The 20,080-nt window shown below is 42.5% G+C and overlaps 1 protein-coding gene across 9 annotated transcripts in view; it reads right to left on the bottom strand.

Moving 5' to 3' along the window:
- LOC139478473 (polypyrimidine tract-binding protein 2-like) overlaps window positions 1-20,080 on the bottom strand; it is a 153,366-nt gene that overhangs the window by 63,598 nt on the left and 69,688 nt on the right. The window contains exon 1 of one of the 9 annotated variants that reach the window (XM_071260950.1): window positions 13,596-13,702. The exons of the other annotated variants lie outside the window; for them this stretch is intronic. Coding sequence (XP_071117051.1) covers window positions 13,596-13,601 — 6 coding nt within the window. The 5' untranslated portion in view covers window positions 13,602-13,702. Of the gene's footprint in view, window positions 1-13,595; window positions 13,703-20,080 lie in introns of those variants that run through there. 9 annotated transcript variants of the gene reach the window in all.

Raw genomic sequence — 20,080 nt, 5'->3', positions numbered from 1 at the left:
CACTGAGGGCAGTCTAGAATTATGACATACTTTGACATACTTATGACACCCACTCCTGCCCCCTCACTCCAGGACAACCTGACAGACAGGTGGTGAAACCACAACACACACTATTTGCCCACAGGATACATTTCCCTTCAGAAGCATTGAATTCCTTAAATGCCTCAGCAAATGTTCAGATGTACTAAAGAAATATCAATTATCTGAAATATCAGAGATGTAATATGTATGCAACAAATTGACTCTCTGGACAAATATATTACAGCAGCTTTGAAAAGTTTCAAAATTACATGGGTAAATAGAGAAAGTAACACAGTGAGTTGTTCACAAAGAGGATAATTGAATGATGTGATAAAGATTCTGAATGTACTAGTCAAGAGTCACCACGGGACCAGGGGACCAGGGGACCAGGGGACCACGGGACCACGGGACCAGGGAGAGTGTAGGGGCTCCAGTAGACTTTCACAAGTCTCTTAAGCAATCATTATAGGTGAGGTGAAATGGGGTTTAACGTCGCGTCCAAGATTATTGCACTTATATAGCGACGTGCATGTACGTGTGTGTGTTTGTGTGTCTGCTTGTACTAGTCCGGACTGATGCCGATTTATAGTGCTAGCTCACTGAGATACCATGCCGCAGTTTAACATGAATACCCCACTCAGACACAGTATACCGACTCCAGGTCGACCAATCCTTGTTTTAGCACCTTAATGCCGAGTGCCAGACAGTGTAACAACCAGTACCATCTTTTGATGTCTTTTGGTAAGACGCGGCCAGGGATCGAACTCCGGACCTTCCGCTCTCCGCGCGGACGCTCTACCACTAGACCACGGAGGTGGTCAGCAATCATTATAAGTTTAAATAAGTTCTAGATAATGTATATAATAAGAAAAAGTTGTCCCTATAAGAAACTAGAGTCCTTAGACTGTCCACATATCTAGACTTGCCTGGGGATAATACTACACATCCATGGACTTCTTTCAGTGACCACTTTCAACAAGTGACACAGCCACAGTCTGTGACGGCCAACTACAAAAGGGAGATCTGTGTGTGTGGGAGGGAGGTATGTGGGATGTAGGCCACATGTACTGCAGTCTCAGCCTGAGGAAGACTGGGACAACTCATGACCCCCTCTCCCGAGTACCTTGGTCATGAAACACCCTGGGGCAGAGGTTGTGAGTGAGTGAGGTTAATGTTGCATCAGCAATATGTCAGGGTGTAGTGACCTGGGTGGAGGCTGGTGGAGTGGAGCCAGGTACCTGGGGTACAGGTATGAGTCAGCCCTGTCCCCAGCCGAGTCCTGTGTGGGTGGAGGCCGAGAGCAACACCCTGGCAAGTCAGCCATCATAGGATCACATAGAGGGAGGGGATAGCGGAAGGAGGGGGGAGGGGATAGCGGAAGGAGGGAGGCGGGACAGCCATTAATTTGTGGGCATCAGGAACTGCTACTTTGAAGACAGTTGGGTATAGACACGATTTGTAGTGAGTATCATACAACTGAAAACATCACTGCAATTACCGCCTGCAATAACTGCCTGGCTCAGAATAAGTCTCCCACCCAAAAGTCTGTACATGATGATTTGTATGACATGGCCTGTACAATCACTTCAGCAGCGTGAGAACCTTCAAGTATTAAATTCCCTGCTTTTTCACTTTAAAACCCATGAAGCAGCAGACATCTTGCTGTTTAAGTGTGGGCCACAATGCTGAGTGACTGATCAGGTGGCCCCACAATCAGCAGTGGCCCTGCAGGAGAGGTAGGGTGGCTGTGCACGAGACATAGGGTGGCTGTGCAGGAGAGGTGGGGTGCTCCTGTAGGAGATTAAGGGTGGAGAGGTTGGGTGGTCCTGTAGGAGAGGTGGGGTGGCTGTGCAGGAAAGGTAGGGTGCTCCTGTAGGAGAGTCAGGGTGGAGGGGTAGAGGGGTAGGGGTGATCCTGTAGGAGAGTCAGGGTGGAGGGTTGGGGGTCGGTAGGGTGGTCCTGTAGGAGAGTCAGGGTGGAGGGTTGGGGGTCGGTAGGGTGATCCTGTAGGAGAGTCAGGGTGGAGGGTTGGGGGTCGGTAGGGTGGTCCTGTAGGAGAGTCAGGGTGGAGGGTTGGGGGTCGGTAGGGTGCTCCTGTAGGAGAGTCAGGGTGGAGGGGTAGGGTGCTCCTGTAGGAGAGTCAGGGTGGAGGGGTAGGGTGCTCCTGAGAGGTGGGGTGAAGCTGGCTGCAGTTCATGCCTGCACAAAGAGTTGGGGACATTGGGACAGAGTGAAATGTTCTCCTGGGACACATGGGGGACGGCGGCAGCACCAAACATGCAGCTCTCCACATCCACACAACACTCTGAACTCCTGGCACTCATCCCCTGTGAAGCTACTTTCAACACACCTAATACAACCATTTACTGCAGTATCACACAATGCGTTCACAAAGTCGAACAGATCCCACAAACCATGACACGTACCAGCGAACAATATGTCGGACAATTTTTTGCACAAAGCATATGCTAAAAGAAAATACATAACGCATATCATACTATTATGCAGCATGTGCGGAAAGCATTGATTATATAGAATGCCCCAGATACATTTCACGACAAATCTATACAAGATACACAATGTGTTGGAATATATTAACAAGTCATTAGTGGTACAATATCTGTATATGGCCGGCAGTGCTGGTTCTGAGTGGTATATATGGCGTTCTAACTTCACCATCAGCTGAAAGATATGTCTTGGTCTCTACCTTTATTTCTAGGCTTAGTCCAGGTGAATTCATTTGAACATAATGCTTTTAAAGTGATAAAATATTCAATATTAAAAAACGCATCAGCTGACAGTATTTTGCTATGATTTAGAGCCTTGTCTTTGTCGCCATCATCAACCAATACAAACCTACATCCTTTAATGCTGGTTCTAAGACGTAGAGTTATGTCTAAACATTTAATATTTATTTCTTGTTTGGTTGGTTTGTTGTTTAACGCTGCACACAGCAACATTCCAGCTATATGACGGCGGTCTGTAAATATTCGAGTCCAGTGATTGAAATCATGAGCATCGTTCTTGGTGCTGTATATCAAAATATTGTGTCCACATTAAACCTCCCATATCCATCCCTATCTGTATATATCCTGTAATGGCCTGAGTGAGGAAAGCCCACAGTGATGCAGGTCTCAGACATTTTCCACTTCAGCTAAACCCACAAGCACGGGTATGGAGCTGACAAACCTAGAAACATAATCGCAGGCGACCCGGGCTTAGTTCTAAGCAGATTAGATGTGTATTCCCTGGAGAACAAGCTCCAAGTTCAATATATTTGTATTTTGCCTACTAGGTGGTGTACATATCTGTGTATGTCCTCCCAATGCTGGTTCCATAACCGCCCTCACTGGATGATGGAGGGGTGTCAAGTTACCAACAACCCTTTCATCTCCTGCAGGTTGTGGCCAAGTCTGACAGAAGGTCAGAGGTCGGGTCAGAGGTCGGGTCAGGATGCTTCTGGGTACAAGGTGGCCTTTCAGTACTGATTTAACAGTGTGAGTTGTATTATGTCCAGCATCTATTTTAAGTGAGAAATTCAACATTCTGTTAACAACACTGTCACCACACATGCCTCAACATAATAATCTTATTAGACAGAAGAGTCCTATGATCAAAGAGTATGTGAATACCAAGTAATCTTATAACCTCACCCACTGCACAGCTTTGTTCTGTTTACAGCAGGTGCCTGTCACAGCAGGTCAATTTTAACAAGATTGTTGATCTTTCAAGGAAACAATGTTTGCAATGCAAACTTAGTTTCTGTAACACTGGCTAGGCGACGGGGTGAAGATCCGGGGTAGAATAGGTCTTGTGGAACCCAAGCTTGCTGTAAAAGGTGACTTTGCTTGATGTAAGATCGGTGGTCAGGCTCGCTGACTGGTTGATGCATGTCATAAATGCTCATGATGTCAATCACTGGATTGTCAGGTCCAGACTTGATTATTTACAGACCACCGTCATACAGCTGGAATACTGCTGAGTGCAGCGTCAAACAAACAAACAAAACTCTAGCTTGGCATCTGAATTGCTTGTTCATAGTTATAGCATACTGCCTGGTGACTATCTGGGCAGTGGGGGAGAAACCCTGGACTTTCTGCCGACAGTTGGGGACACTTTCAGCACACTGCACTGGAGTGAGTCCGGGACATGGAAAACATCAGCCCGCTGTTTAAGTTTAGTTGGTAAGTCTCCCCGACTCCTCGACTTGATCAAACTACAGTGGGCCAGCTGGCAATAAATGTCACATTGAACATTATTTCAGTTACAGCAGATCTTGTTTGATTAATGCTAATGCTGTCACGCAGATGAGACCCATCATTTTGGTAAAAGTTGGGATTTGGGCCCGTGGCCAGCAGATTCTAGCAGCTTTTGGATTCATGTCAGAGTCTAACACTAGAAACTTGTGCGAATCTCTACTTGGGAGGATGTCACTCCAAGAAATGCCTTCAACAACGCAAGGGAGGTAAATCTGGCAAACCTTCAAACACCAACTTAATGCTGTGTAAATACTCGGTTGACTGCATTCATATTTCACTTGGATGGCCAGGAGACCTGTGGGTGTGTGTGACCCTAACCACACTGGAGGGCCAGGAGACCTGTGGGTGTGTGTGACTCTAACCTCACTGGAGGGCCAGGAGACCTGTGTGAGTGTGTGATCCTAACCTCACAGGAGGGCCAGGAGACCTGTGTGTGTGTGACCCTAACCTCACTGGAGGGTAAAGGAGACCTGTGTGAGTGTGACCCTAACCTCACTGGAGGGTAAAGGAGACCTGTGTGAGTGTGTGACCCTAACCACACTGGAGGGCCAGGAGACCTGTGGGTGTGTGTGACCCTAACCTTGTTGGAGGGCCAGGAGACCTGTGGGTGGGTGTGACTCTAACCTCACTGGAGGGCCAGGAGACCTGTGTGAGTGTGTGACCCTAACCTCACTGGAGGGCCAGGAGACCTGTGTGAGTGTGTGACCCTAACCTTGTTGGAGGGCCAGGAGACCTGTGGGTGGGACTCTAACCTCACTGGAGGGCCAGGAGACCTGTGTGAGTGTGTGACCCTAACCTCACTGAAGGGTAAAGGAGACCTGTGTGAGTGTGTGACCCTAACCTTGTTGGAGGGCCAGGAGACCTGTGGGTGGGTGTGACTCTAACCTCACTGGAGGGCCAGGAGACCTGTGTGAGTGTGTGACCCTAACCTCACTGGAGGGCCAGGAGACCTGTGGGTGTGTGTGACCCTAACCTTGTTGGAGGGCCAGGAGACCTGTGGGTGTGTGTGACCCTAACCTTGTTGGAGGGCCAGGAGACCTGTGTGAGTGTGTGACCCTAACCTCACAGGAGGGCCAGGAGACCTGTGGGTGTGTGTGACTCTAACCTCACAGGAGGGCCAGGAGACCTGTGGGTGTGTGTGACTCTAACCTCAGGAGAGCCAGGAGACCTGTGGGTGTGTGTGACTCTAGCCTCACTCGAGGGCAAGGAGACCTGTGGGTGTGTGTGACCCTAACCTCACTGGAGGGCAAGGAGACCTGTGGGTGTGTGTGATTTTTCAAAATGTCACTGTCTGCCATTCGAGCTGACAAACATCATTGGATGGTTATTTGCCCGTGTAAAATTATCTTCATAAAATTAGATAAAGAAAACACAAAAATTCAATGAAACTGGATATGTAAGAGCATTTCTTTTAAACCTAAACTATTTTTTCACTCTATCCACAGCCCAGTGACATTCCCAAGGCAGATGTAATCTGATCAAACCACGACCAACCAATGTTGACAGCCAGCCAGGTTGTAAGAGAAAATAAGCCAGTCTCTGAGGAGATGGTGCTGCTCTACCCAGGCATTGCTCTTACTGTCCTTTGCTGACATAACGCCGATTTACCAGTCCACAATAAATACTGCAACTTCCACAAACTTATGCCATGAAGACATGATCCACAACTGCTCCACTTTACTGCAAATGGCAACTCCCGGTTGGCTTTGAGTTTTGTTGTTGTTGTTTTTGTTTTTTTATCGCCGCAACATTAGCATCAATCCACGCAATTGGAATACAATGGCATGCATCAACCAAGTCAGCGAGCCTGACCACTCGATCCCGTTAGTCGCCTTTTACGACAAGCATAGTCGCCTTTTACGGCAAGCATGGGTTGCTGAAGACCTTTTCTACCCCGGAACTTGACATTAAGGTAAAATGATGGCTAGATTTAGTTATCTAGATTGTGACATGGATATATTCCTCAAATAAAAGAGCATGATCAACCATGCCAACATTGCCATGAGCATAATATCATACACATCGAAGAGAATATTTACTTTTCCCTGAAAGTAGATGTGCTTATGATGTTCCAACTTCAGTTTTGATGGGATAACATTTGAAGTGTTATTGATAGCAACAAAAGCAAATATTGACAGTCCTGATACACACTGATAGTTAATGGCCAGCATTGAGGGGGAACAACTCCAGTCATGGTTTCATCAGGGGAGAGTCAGCCCTTGGAGCATCAACAATAGCAGGTGCTGGCCTACACCCCACCGAGCCGACTATTATCAACGCTCCATTCCATTCCACTCCATAATTACACAAATGTCTTCGTGATACACTCACAACAGCAAAACAGAAACACACCCTCACAGACTCACTGATACCTCAATCATTTAGGTTTCAATAATGGCAAATAAAAAGCGTTGAATTAACGGAAGTATTTTGTTAAGTTTGATGTGAGAATGTCTTGTGAGGAGATAAGAGGTTCATGTTAGTGGTGTTTTTATGTGCGTTCTAGTTCCTGCAACATTCCACGTCTATCAACGGCCCGACATTAGTGTGTCATCATTACAACATGTACACACTCTCAATGTATTTTCACACACTCTAAACCATTTGACCCTGAGGGAGCACTGAGCTCCTGTAGATGAAGACTGTTATGACTACAGCTGTCGAAGATGTTGCCAGATGAAGCCAGTCTGGCACTGCTCAAACAGCAGACGTCTCAGCAATCTTAAATAATCTAAACCTTCTTTAATCTTTTTCATTAATGAGTAATTATGAGGCAGATTTCTACTCCCAAGGCTGTGGGACTGCAGTATGGAGTTAGGCAGCTAATTACAAGGCTGCCTGGAGTCTCCCATGATTGTGGGAAGGTTTTCGTCCTCCTCCATTGCCACACCATCATCCATCACAGCAGACAGGCGATTGTCGACGGGCCAACAACACAATAACCACTGCAAACCACTTTTTCAGGTTGTCTTGTTGATTTACATATATTTCATTACTGTGTTGGTCTGTTAATCTCTCATTACTTCAGGACTGGGTCCTGCTTGTAGCTGGTGCCTTGTTGTGGGAGGACATCTTACATTAGAAGCATATGCTCTTAATTCATCACTTTGTGTCAGTTCATTATTCATCTGATCCAATCCAAAATATAATTCACTATCCATTATCTGTTATTAAGTTACACAAATAGTGTGAAGTCACTATTAACATAATTTTGACAAAAGTAACTATAAAAATCAGACTATTTTGTCCATTTAACTTGTCTTGTCATCTCTGCTCCCCAACATCTTCTACAGCTGACAACTGAACATTCTCCCGCCTCTTCTGATTGCAGCCAGCCTCTTGGGTCTGCCATTACACATTCCGACACAACAAGATAACCCCTTTCATCAAGCCCTACTTAAGGTCAGACACCCTGCCCCCACTGATAAACACTTCTCCCTGGGTCACATCTCTTGCTACTGCGATACAACACCAGCGACTCTCCCTCCCACATCGTGCGCCCCTTTCACTGCAACACTGTACTGCACAGCAGCCTCCACGCCAATACATTAGCCTCTACATCAACACATCAGCCTCCACGCCAATACATTAGCCTCTACATCAATGCATTAGCTTCTACACCTATACATTAGCCTCTACATCAACACATTAGCTTCTACACCTATACATTAGCCTCTACATCAATACATTAGCCTCTACATCAATACATTAGCCTCTACATCAACACATTAGCCTCCACGCCAATACATTAGCCTCTACATCAATACATTAGCCTCTACATCAATACATTAGCCTCTACATCAATACATTAGCTTCTACATCAACACATTAGCTTCTACACCTATACATTAGCCTCTACACCAATACATTAGCCTCTACACCAATACATTAGCCTCTACAGCAACACATTAGCCTCTACATCAATACATTAGCCTCTACATCAATACAATAGCCTCCACGCCAATACATTAGCCTCTACATCAATACATTAGCCTCTACATCAACTCATCAGCCTTTACACCAACACATTAGCCTTTACACCAATACATCAGCCTCTACACCAATACATTAGCCTCTACATCAATACATTAGCCTTTACATCAATACATTAGCCTCTACATCAATACAATAGCCTCCACGCCAATACATTAGCCTCTACATCAATACATTAGCCTCTACATCAACACATCAGCCTTTACACCAACACATTAGCCTCCACGCCAATACATTAGCCTCTACACCAATACATCAGCCTCTACACCAATACATTAGCCTCTACATCAACACATTAGCCTTTACATCAACACATTAGCTTCTACACCAACACATTAGCCTCTACACCAATACATTAGCCTTTACATCAACACATTAGCCTCTACATCAATACATTAGCCTTTACATCAACACATCAGCCTCTACACCAATACATTAGCCTTTACACCAACACATTAGCCTCTACACCAATACATTAGCCTTTACATCAACACATCAGCCTCTACATCAACACATTAGCTTCTACATCAACACATTAGCTTCTACATCAATACATTAGCCTCTACACCAATACATTAGCCTCTACATCAACACATCAGCCTCTACACCAACACATTAGCTTCTACACCAACACATTAGCCTCTACACCAATACATTAGCCTTTACATCAACACATCAGCCTCTACATCAACACATTAGCTTCTACATCAATACATTAGCCTCTACACCAACGCATTAGCCTCTACACCAATACATCAGCCTGTACACCAACCAATACATCAGCCAGACTATCACTCAATACACCCAGCAAAGTGCAGTAATGCAGTCTCCAACACGCAAGCCCAGCAACTACAGACGATACACAAGCATTAGAGGTGTAGGGACGCACATCAAGACAGCTTCCTTATCGATAATTGATCAATTAATGTTAGCTAGACTCGTGTGTGATAAAAAGCAGATAAAGAATTAACTGTAGGCTCTGCCGAGTCAATCAGACCAACTTGTCCTATCCGAGGCGTAAATGGAAAATGTTTCTCAATGAGCTCAATAAATTTAGACAGACGTAATTGATTGATCGTCTGTGAGATGTTTTAAGTCCCGTTCGATCCATACCTGTTTGCACCATCTTAAATATACATTACATTGACAGCACATATGTTTTCCGACTGGACATGGAATTCCAATTTGACAAGGGAAAAGACTGACATAAAAACATAACCTGTCAAAGCACAGTCGCTCTTTCTCCTTCAGGGTTGATGGCTTCTTCATAAGATACTACTAATCGTTTTTAATATCAAAATGTAATTTGGAGCTGAAGCCAGAAAAATGATTTAAATTCTGCAAATGAAAAGGAGATTAAAAGGAAAGAGAATTGTATTCTATCATTTCAACTCTTCATTTGTTTATTTAAAGTTTTATTTGATTCAGAAATAGAAATAACCTATGTTCAGAGACCAAAGCATGATATCAAGTAATATTAGAACATATATACTTCTTAATATATTCTCTAAATTTACTTCTCAATCCAAATATATTTTCTTACTATTTGCTTTCCTCCTCTTGACTAATTTGTCTTGCAATATGAAAATTTCTACCTTCATCACCAATAAGAGTTTACATAACAAGAACGTTCTAAACTGAAACATGTGCCAGGAATAAGCTGAATTAGATTAGCTGTCAAGCCCTTAATGCCTTAATGAGCTGAGGATGACGTGGTAATATCCACCACTATGGACATCTTGCCAGTCTGATGGGGTAAGTTGAGGAAATACGGCTGATTACTGACTGGTATCCGGCTAATAACATGAGGCTAATGGCTGTCTTACTGCAAGTACCGGGCCACTAATACTCATCCTAATGACAAAATGTCCTCGATCTACAACTCAGCCAACGATACAACCATTAATGAAGTGTCGTTTGTGACACAACCATCTTTCCTATCACTATTATTGCAGAGTGTCACAGGATACCATCTCCCTACAACACCATGCACTGCAGACAGTGACCACCTCCCTACAACACCGTGCACTACAGACAGTGACCACCTCCCTACAACACCGTGCACTACAGACAGTGACCACCTCCCTGCAACATCATGGACTACTGACGACAGTGACCACCTCACTGCAACATCATGGACTACAGACGACAGTGACCACCTCCCTGCAACATCGTGCACTACAGACAGTGACCACCTCCCTGCAACATCGTGCACTACAGACAGTGACCACCTCCCTGCAACATCATGGACTACTGACGACAGTGACCACCTCACTGCAACATCATGGACTACAGACGACAGTGACCACCTCCCTGCAACATCGTGCACTGCAGACAGTGACCATCTCCCTACAACACCGTGCAGTACAGACAGTGACCACCTCCCTACAACATCATGCACTACAGACAGTGACCACCTCCCTACAACACCGTGCACTACAGACAGTGACCACCTCCCTACAACATCGTGCACTGCAGACAGTGACCACCTCCCTACAACACCGTGCACTACAGACAGTGACCACCTCCCTACAACATCATGCACTACAGACAGTGACCACCTCACTACAACACCGTGCACTACAGACAGTGACCACCTCCCTACAACATCATGCACTACAGACAGTGACCACCTCCCTACAACACCGTGCACTACAGACAGTGACCACCTCCCTACAACACCGTGCACTACAGACAGTGACCACCTCCCTACAACACCGTGCACTACAGAAGACAGTGACCACCTCCCTACAACACCGTGCACTACAGACAGTGACCACCTCCCTGGAACATCATGGACTACTGACGACAGTGACCACCTCACTGCAACATCATGGACTACAGACGACAGTGACCACCTCCCTGCAACATCGTGCACTGCAGACAGTGACCACCTCCCTACAACACCGTGCAGTACAGACGACAGTGACCACCTCCCTACAACACCGTGCACTACAGACAGTGACCACCTCCCTGCAACATCATGGACTACTGATGACAGTGACCACCTCACTGCAACATCATGGACTACAGACGACAGTGACCACCTCCCTGCAACATCGAGCACTGCAGACAGTGACCACCTCCCTACAACACCGTGCAGTACAGACGACAGTGACCACCTCCCTACAACACCGTGCACTACAGACAGTGACCACCTCCCTGCAACATCATGGACTACTGACGACAGTGACCACCTCCCTGCAACACCGTGCACTGCAGACAGTGACCACCTCCCTGCAACACCGTGCACTACAGACGACAGTGACCACCTCCCTGCAACATCACTGACTACAGACGACAGTGACCACCTCCCTGCAACATCACTGACTACAGACGACAGTGACCACCTCCCTACAACACCGTTCACTATAGACGACAGTGACCACCTCCCTGCAACATCATCAACTATGGACACCATTTGAAATGGTGCATATTAACCCAGAACCCCCACTCCAGCATAGGCAGGTCTTTTAATCACTTCAATCACTATTGATAAGACAAATTAATTTCTTCCTTTTTTTCCCAAAAGCCAAATCGTCTTCTTTCAAACTTATAGTTAGTACACTTGGTTCATATTCCGAGGAGAAATAAAATCCCAAGTAAAATGCCGATATTGTCAAATAACTACTGCAAATTTCTTTTTCATTTTAATCGGCTAGATTTCAGAAACTATAGCAGCAAACATCTATCGCCAACATCAACACAATGATTTATATCATGTGACACGCCACGCCAACCCCTGCCAAACAATCACTGTACCTGCATGCCACCACACATTGTGCACACCTCACTGAAGAGGCCAATCAGATGAACGCTTTGAAGTGCCGTTACAACCCAGTCACAATTTTCTAGTGATCTAAACATCTTTGTGATCATCTTGAGTCATGAAGCTTTAGATATCTTGCATGCATGAAACAGAAGAAGCCAAGACGTGACAGGACACGTCAACATGTCTTATTAACCTTTTTGAAGTTGACTTCAGTCTTCGTGGTACTGTCAGTTGACCAATCACAGAGAGGAAGCTTTCATGCTTACCACCGCCTTACAATATCACCATGTATCTATAACGGTACGCCTGGCACACTATCTATTCATCAGCATTTCATTTCCTTCCTTACTGTTAGAAATCCATTCCTAACATAAGATAGCTGTAGTATTGAACACAGGAGCACAAAGAATTGTAACTCAATCATGCTTATCTCCCTTTCTTCTGAAAACAATGCAGGCCAGGGAAGGCCATTCCTTGCTTTCATATTGTCTTGTTTAACTCGACAAATATGCACTCATTGCTTTCAAACCTTCGATTACTCAGGTGAAGCTTTAACGGCTGATTTGTGGCGTGTGAATAGAAGGAAGAAAGACTGGCCTGACTGACACGGGCAGGACGTCACCTGGGTGACAGTACCTACGATCAATAACTGTACACTATACCCGACACACATCGCTAATGTTTGATAAATATCCCTCTTTACATATTTTAGCTGTCAATATCACCTCGATAGGTCCCAGCAGTGTGCTGTCCATTAAAGAGATAAAATATCTTGCCGAGACTCGCTCACAAACACACTTTCTGGCCTATGGAGTGTTTGCCTGCTCACAAACGAGGCCATATGTTTGAATTCATGTCATATCAAACACAGTTGTTTCCTCTATCCTGTGGTACATCTGACAACTGACACTGAGTACACAGATGTTTTTGCACTGTTACTTAATATGCTCAACCGAATTATTTTTTTCAAACCTTGTAATATTTGAACCTTGTAGTAATGCATTGAACAACTATTTTATGTATTTGATTAATATCTTTTATAAACAAATCCATATACAAGTTGACAGCACAAGAGTTGAATATATCAAGGGTCAGTGCAGCGGCTGAAGAAGATCTATCTTTAACCAATGAAAGATTCCTCACAAGAACTTTGCAAGAAATACTGACCCCATAGACAACAGATAAAAATCTTCATACTAATAGCATCTTCCTCACAATTTAAGCACATAAAGTAACTACTTCAATAGAGAACTATCTATAACCAAATCAAAGATAACAAAACATCTTTACACACTGGTAGACACCAGCGTCAAATTGATTACAAAGTAGTACATCATATTATCTATGCCAATCATGATGTACAACATTCTCAGCCACGTCATGCGTGCGGGAACTGCCCACGTCCCACCCAGCCATTGCCTTATCGGAACACACGACCATCAGCTTGTCCTTTCCCCCCGACAAACACTGGGAGGAAAGAAACTACAAACACAACATAATCATATGGTGTTAACAGTTATCTTGACCACGTCAACGAGACAAGCACTCACCTTCATTCTGATCAAAGTTTGGTGGCAAATGTTAACAGGCTGGACTATCGGAGGGCCATGACACACCTGAACAAAATACGACGTTGTCCCTTTCCGGCCGTAAACTGCAGGGTATTATCGCCGATATATATCAGTCTTCCCCAAACATGCTCGAGTGTCAATTCGAACTGTGTAGATAAGAGAACTAGGGAATCTTTGAGCCTTGCGTTACCTTGCACTTTCAAACAAAGGCAAATCCCATACAACGGGTGATAAAATCAAATTTTTTGTCTGTGGCTTGACGTGCTGCTTCGGGTGGTTTCAGGTGAGGCTTATTCTCCACTGACCACGCAATAAGCCATGAAATCTCCCTTACAGTGTACACAAGTTATTTCACTTCCTGGATCTTCAACAAGGGAACTTTGCACAGGTACAGGTATTTTTGGAATTATCGGATAAACTGTACACTCAATGTGATGTGATGTGCTCTTCTCCCCTCAGCTGACAATAACCTGCCAAAAGCTTTCAATGTCAAAATAATTTCATTAAAGGCTGCTTAATGCTTGACTAGGAAACCATAAAAGATGCTACAAAATCGACATTTGTCCACATACATCTACATGAGTAATTCAGTGCGTTTTCAAGAGAATAAAAGACTCACAGTCAACAGTCTGTAATTGGAGTTCAGCTGCCATGCTGACTTCCTTCTCAAGAACTTAATTCTACACCTTTGTATCATTGTAATTTATTATCACCCCTGAATAATTAATGAAATGAATAATTCTGGTTGCAGATCAGCCACAAATAAAAGCTATGGTGTTGACACAAACATGGCGGTAACTAAAGGCCAGAACACATCATGTTTGTGACAGGGTACAAGAGGTTGTCATGGCGGAAGAAAATTGTTCAATAAGAGTGAGGATCGTTTCACACTGCTTTTAGCAATATTCAACCAATATTACGGTGGCAGACACCAAGAAATAGACTTGCACAATGCACCCACATGGGGAGTGAGTGAGTATGGTTTTACGACGCTTTAAGAAATATTCAAATAAATATCACAGCGGAGGACACCAAGAAGTGGACTTCACACAATGTACCCACATGGAGAATCAAACCCGGTCTTCAGTGTGACAAGCAAACACTTAAACCACTGGGCTACCCGACAGCCCTGCTCAATAAGAAGAAGTCACAAACAGTTAGCATTAGGGTTGGCTAAAACGATCAATAATCGGAATTATCGTTGATGGGAAGAAATATTAACAATATTCAATATGAAATTTGTGTCATCGATAATATCTTACAGAAAACAATTGTGACGAAATAAAGTCTAAATGTACCGAAACAGACTAGTTATTATCAGTTATGTCAATTGCCAAAGACGGAAATCAACAGTTATTGTTCGAACGTAAATGTCCACAGAGTAATCCATGCATGAACGTTTCAAAAGTGTGGTGATTTCTTTTAGATTTTTTGCATATTTGCTCAAAGTTAATTCTGATATTTATCGATAATTGATTGATATTTAGTTAACGATTATCGATCAACTATGGATAGCCAGCCCTAATTAGCATTGGTGCATCTGTGAATCAGACCCAATCAGCCAAGAATGGTAGAGCCAAGGAGAAAACTGCATTGTGAAAGGCCCTGTGCTAGACATACGAAACACAGCATATCTGACAAGACAGATGATGGTTTTGACTCGAGACATATCAGAATCTTCTCTATTTTTTAGAAATGTGGTCATAAAACCTTCATCAAACTGTGAAAGATTGAAGTCCCAGACATAATTCTGTATCGTAAGGCTGTGTTGTCTTTATTAACAGCCAGAACAATCATCTCGTCTCCGTATGACAATTACATCACACATTAATGTCACCCTACTGACAGACAGCATTCATTAACACACAAAACATAAAAGGGCAACAACTAAATTCAAGGAGTTTGCACTCTTCGTTATTTCCCAATTCCAAGGTTGACAACATTGAACTTGATTTGATGATTTGCATTGTTTTGATACAAACCCAGTCCAGGAAAATTATTAAAATTTTTATACAACTGGAAGATTCACATTTTTCAGGATAAATTCTTATTTGGTCGTCTGCATTAAGATGTTTTATTATTGTTTTCCAAAATTGATGAATCCCGACACTGATAATAATCTTTGAAGAGGCAAATTAGACAGATGTTAAGAGATATTTGGAAACTATTTCACAAGCACAAAGTAGAAAAATATGAGTGTTGCACAAACTAACCGAGAAACAGTCTGTCTGGCATGGCCAATTAGCGTGCTGCGAAGGGATACAGACCCATAATTATTGTGTTGAAGAGTCATGAAGATTGTGAATGTGTGAGTAAGATTTTACACCTCTTTTAGCAATATTCCCAAAATTTCAGCGCTGGGGAGACCAGGAAAAAGCTTCACATATTGTACTAGATTGGCACAATCAAACCCAGATCTTTCATGTGACAATCCTTTTCCCATTGGGCTATCCTCCACCTCTGCAGATCTAGCAGCTGAAGAAACCAGCCTCCACGCAAATAACATTTACATTCAACTGCATAGCAAAGAGTACAGACATAAAATTGCACACATATACTGACAGTTTTCAAAATTCATTCCAGTATAATACTACCAAGATTCAACATTGCATTCTTTCATTACAGAAATGACGTGATGGGACGTGAAAGTGGTGGTACTTTCTGCCACCGACTGTGACAATGAAAGGAACCAATCTTCCCGAGTGCTCCAGCGGCCTCCCCCTCGACTGTTTACCTCCACAACAACACTGACAACAACTCAAACAGGTCTTACAACCTTTGTTTTTCCTGTATTTTATTACCAAGGTATACCGAATCAATGTGTGAATCACACATCAGCATTCCGCCTGTGAAGGGATCAGCTTTCTCTCACAACGGGGCCAGGGTTACCATTGGTACATTCTCCCGAACATGTCAAAGGAACTCCGCCTCTTCCCTTCACGTACACCAACTCAAACATACTCACCCTCGACACCCTGAACAACACACTCCTCCGAGCAGTTGCGCTCAACAAGGAATGAGACTTATCCTGCCCTGTCCCACGCAAACATTTACTTAGTCTATTAAGGCTGCCATTTCCCAATAACAGGTGGTTTCCATGGCATCAAAACAGAGAAATATACCAAGTTTGCTGACTAAGTGGCTCTATACACTTAACCTGTTGGCTTAATCATCCAGACACATTGCCTGTGCAGTTTACACTTGTGCTAATAAGACAAGCAAAAAAAGCTTACACAAATTAGACCACAAAGTCTTTGCAAACCCACCAAGACTTGCTAAGCCAAATTGCCAACAAAAATTGCCCTCTTCCGTTAAAAGTCAACCTTTTTACACCACTAAAGGCTGATGAAACAACACTGACTGAACGTAGAAGCCAGAAGACCAGGAAAAAATCAAACCACTTCATGTTAGGCAATCCAAACCAGACATATTCAATATAGTTCATGATCTTTACACACCTACATGCAAATTATCAAGTACAAAAGCCTCAAACCAACAATGTCAAAAAACACCATACCGTATTTGACGTAATAAACGACAAAGGGGCTCTCAAAATTAGAAATAGGTGGCATTTATTTAAATATATTTTTGGTGAAAAAAAACCTGTATTGAAATATCGTTAATTTTGTGGTTTGGCGAGCGAACGCAGAAAACGACTCATAGATATATGTGTCACTTATAAATAATACCACTTGCATGCATGCACGTATTAACTTACATACCTATGTATTTGTGATAACGCAACTCCACATAAACGATGAGCAAAAAATACCATTGTTCCAACGAGGAAGTACCGGTAATCAGCTGGTGAAGTTGGGCGCTTATTAGAGTGACACGCTAATTACATCAAATACGGTAAATGAAACCTGTCAAATTATGAAGAAGTAATACTATGATCCATGAAGGAGTCGTTTATCAGAAAACATTTCTAATCACACTCATGCGAACCAGATGTTCAAAACATGAACAGACAGATCTTATTTCAATATTTTAGGCCTCCAGGCCATACAACAAAATCACAACTGATAAATATCAAACATAACTAATACTATCTCTACTTAGCCATTGTAGAATGTTCAAAATGGAAGCTGTGACACCTGTGTGAGCAATATAAGATCAGTATATGCACTTTCATTACTTAACAGTTACCAATTAATATCTCACCAATATCGCAAAATTTATTTTCTTTTAGAGGTATATACATACACAAAGTATGCCATTAGTCCTTAGATGTGTGGGGTGGTTCCACTAGCCTGTCTGCAAACCAGTGGGAGGTGCATTTAGTTTACAAGAAACGCCTGTCCTTCAATGAGAAACACATGGCACCGAAAACATTATCAAATTTAATCCACCTATTGTTAAAACTCTTAAAGAAACTGCACTGAATGCTAATATACACTGGAGGGCAGGGACTGCTGTTTGCCTGCTCCTTGTCACCGACAGAGAAATTCTCTCAATTCTGACCCTGTCTCAACAAGCATATTCAAAAGAGAACTTGAAATACGACAGTATTTTACCTTTCAATCAATTCAAATTTGTCCTGGTCTGATTTGTGTTCAGATGCAAATGATAATACTAAGAAATACTCAGATTAACAATTCAAACTGCATGTAATAACATTTGCTAGCGACATCGTTAATGAAGGCTTACAAATCAATTAATCCATACCCTGAAACGACAAAAGAGGAGAATATTGAATCCGCTTCTATAACAACAAGCCATAGGTTATTCATGACCTGTTGTTCGGTTCCATGTCACGCTTGAGAGTTTAACGATTCGCACATTATTGACTGACAACCTGTGTCTATGCCTCACAAACATTGTTCATTCAAACCTGTTAATAATTGATTGCCCTTAAGAGCATAAAATGAGGAAAATGCAATCTTCCTTACTCTCAGTGGAAGTTAACTGCCTTTACTTCAAGAGTACCTTGAAGCATATGTTACACCATAAAACATATTTGTTGCATTACAACAAGTCTGACAGCATATGACATTATTTAAAAAACTGTCAATGAGGATAGTTTTTTCAAGGATAATTTACTACAATAATTTTGTATTTCAAAGGGTTTATTTTCCTTATATTGTTGTACCTCAGTAAGCAATATTCCAAGTATATCCAAAAAATGAGTGAGTTGCAACATACAACATACACATGATATACACAAACACAACAGCTTGGGCCAAAAAAAGAAAAATTTCGTCCATATTAATGTGTCTTGTTTAAGAAATGCAATGTTGATAGTTAATGAAACTGACATAATTCTGATAATGTTTTTTGAAAGAATGTCCCATTAACCAAGATTCATTTAAATGGGAATGTACAACTGCTCCATAAAATTAGACATTAAAAATGGATCTTTCAAGATCTTATAAGATATTCATATTAACAATACAGCTAAATGTCAGAATACAATCTCATACAGAATTATATGTGCAATTAATCGGCTCTTAACTCAAATCTGTATGCACACAACAAGAACGAATTCAACAGTGTTATAGCCAAATGTTCTCTGGTGGAAAAAAATATGCAAATCAAAGAAACACAACAGGTATGCAATTAAGTGGAGTTAGCCTTGGAAGCACATAATACCACATAATACCACACAACACCATACAATACCACACAATCAAGTAATGTTTGCTCTATATTGATATTGTGAATCGTGACGAACGCTTTGTTGTTTTCAGAAGTCAAGAATCACCAGCTCTAGCCAGAGCAGGTTTTGTCTGTGTCACTCATTCCTAATATTGTACATTGTGCTTAATACTGCTTATATTTACGCCAGATAGCATGTCGTAAAGTTTATCACATAATATGTCATAAAGTAATCATGTTGGTAGTTCTGTCTTTACTTCAGCTTGGTCATAAATATCACTGAAAAAGCTGGTCAGTGTGACATATATTTCACATTGACCTATTACTTTGTCGTTATTCCCTACTGAGCCAGAAGGATCACAGTATGATATATATATATGTGTATACACCATTTTAATGCTTATTTATCTCAAAACACGAAGAAATCCTAAGCCATATCAATATGTATACATTACCTAACATAATCTCACGTCTTTAAATATTAATATATTACAAACACACATTTGACTCTTTTTTTACACTCACTCACACACACAAAAATAGGACTTCTTTTTGCTGGCTTCATAAAGCAGATTCTAAATTCAGCAATTTTACTTCAGGTTGGTGTGGTATGACGAAGCACAAGTGGATTGTCAGCGACAAAGTCAACACACCACAGCCAGCAACCGACTAGCTCTCTGCTAGATGACAGTCCAGGGCTGGCTCTATTTGAGATCGTCAAACACACTACATGTATTTCATATTGACTTTGACCTGATATATTCTGACACTATTATCTGCAGCCCAGAAACTACCAAGGCAATGAAAGGGAAAATTTGCCAACAGGAAAATAAGTTTGAGCATTTGAAAAACATAATACAACAAGG

This window comes from Haliotis cracherodii, unplaced genomic scaffold, assembly GCF_022045235.1.
Source record: "Haliotis cracherodii isolate W230 unplaced genomic scaffold, xgHalCrac1.p SCAF_4, whole genome shotgun sequence".
Taxonomy (NCBI): domain Eukaryota; kingdom Metazoa; phylum Mollusca; class Gastropoda; order Lepetellida; family Haliotidae; genus Haliotis; species Haliotis cracherodii.
Note: the sequence above shows the minus strand (reverse complement) of the source record. Positions and strands in the feature narration are given on the sequence as shown.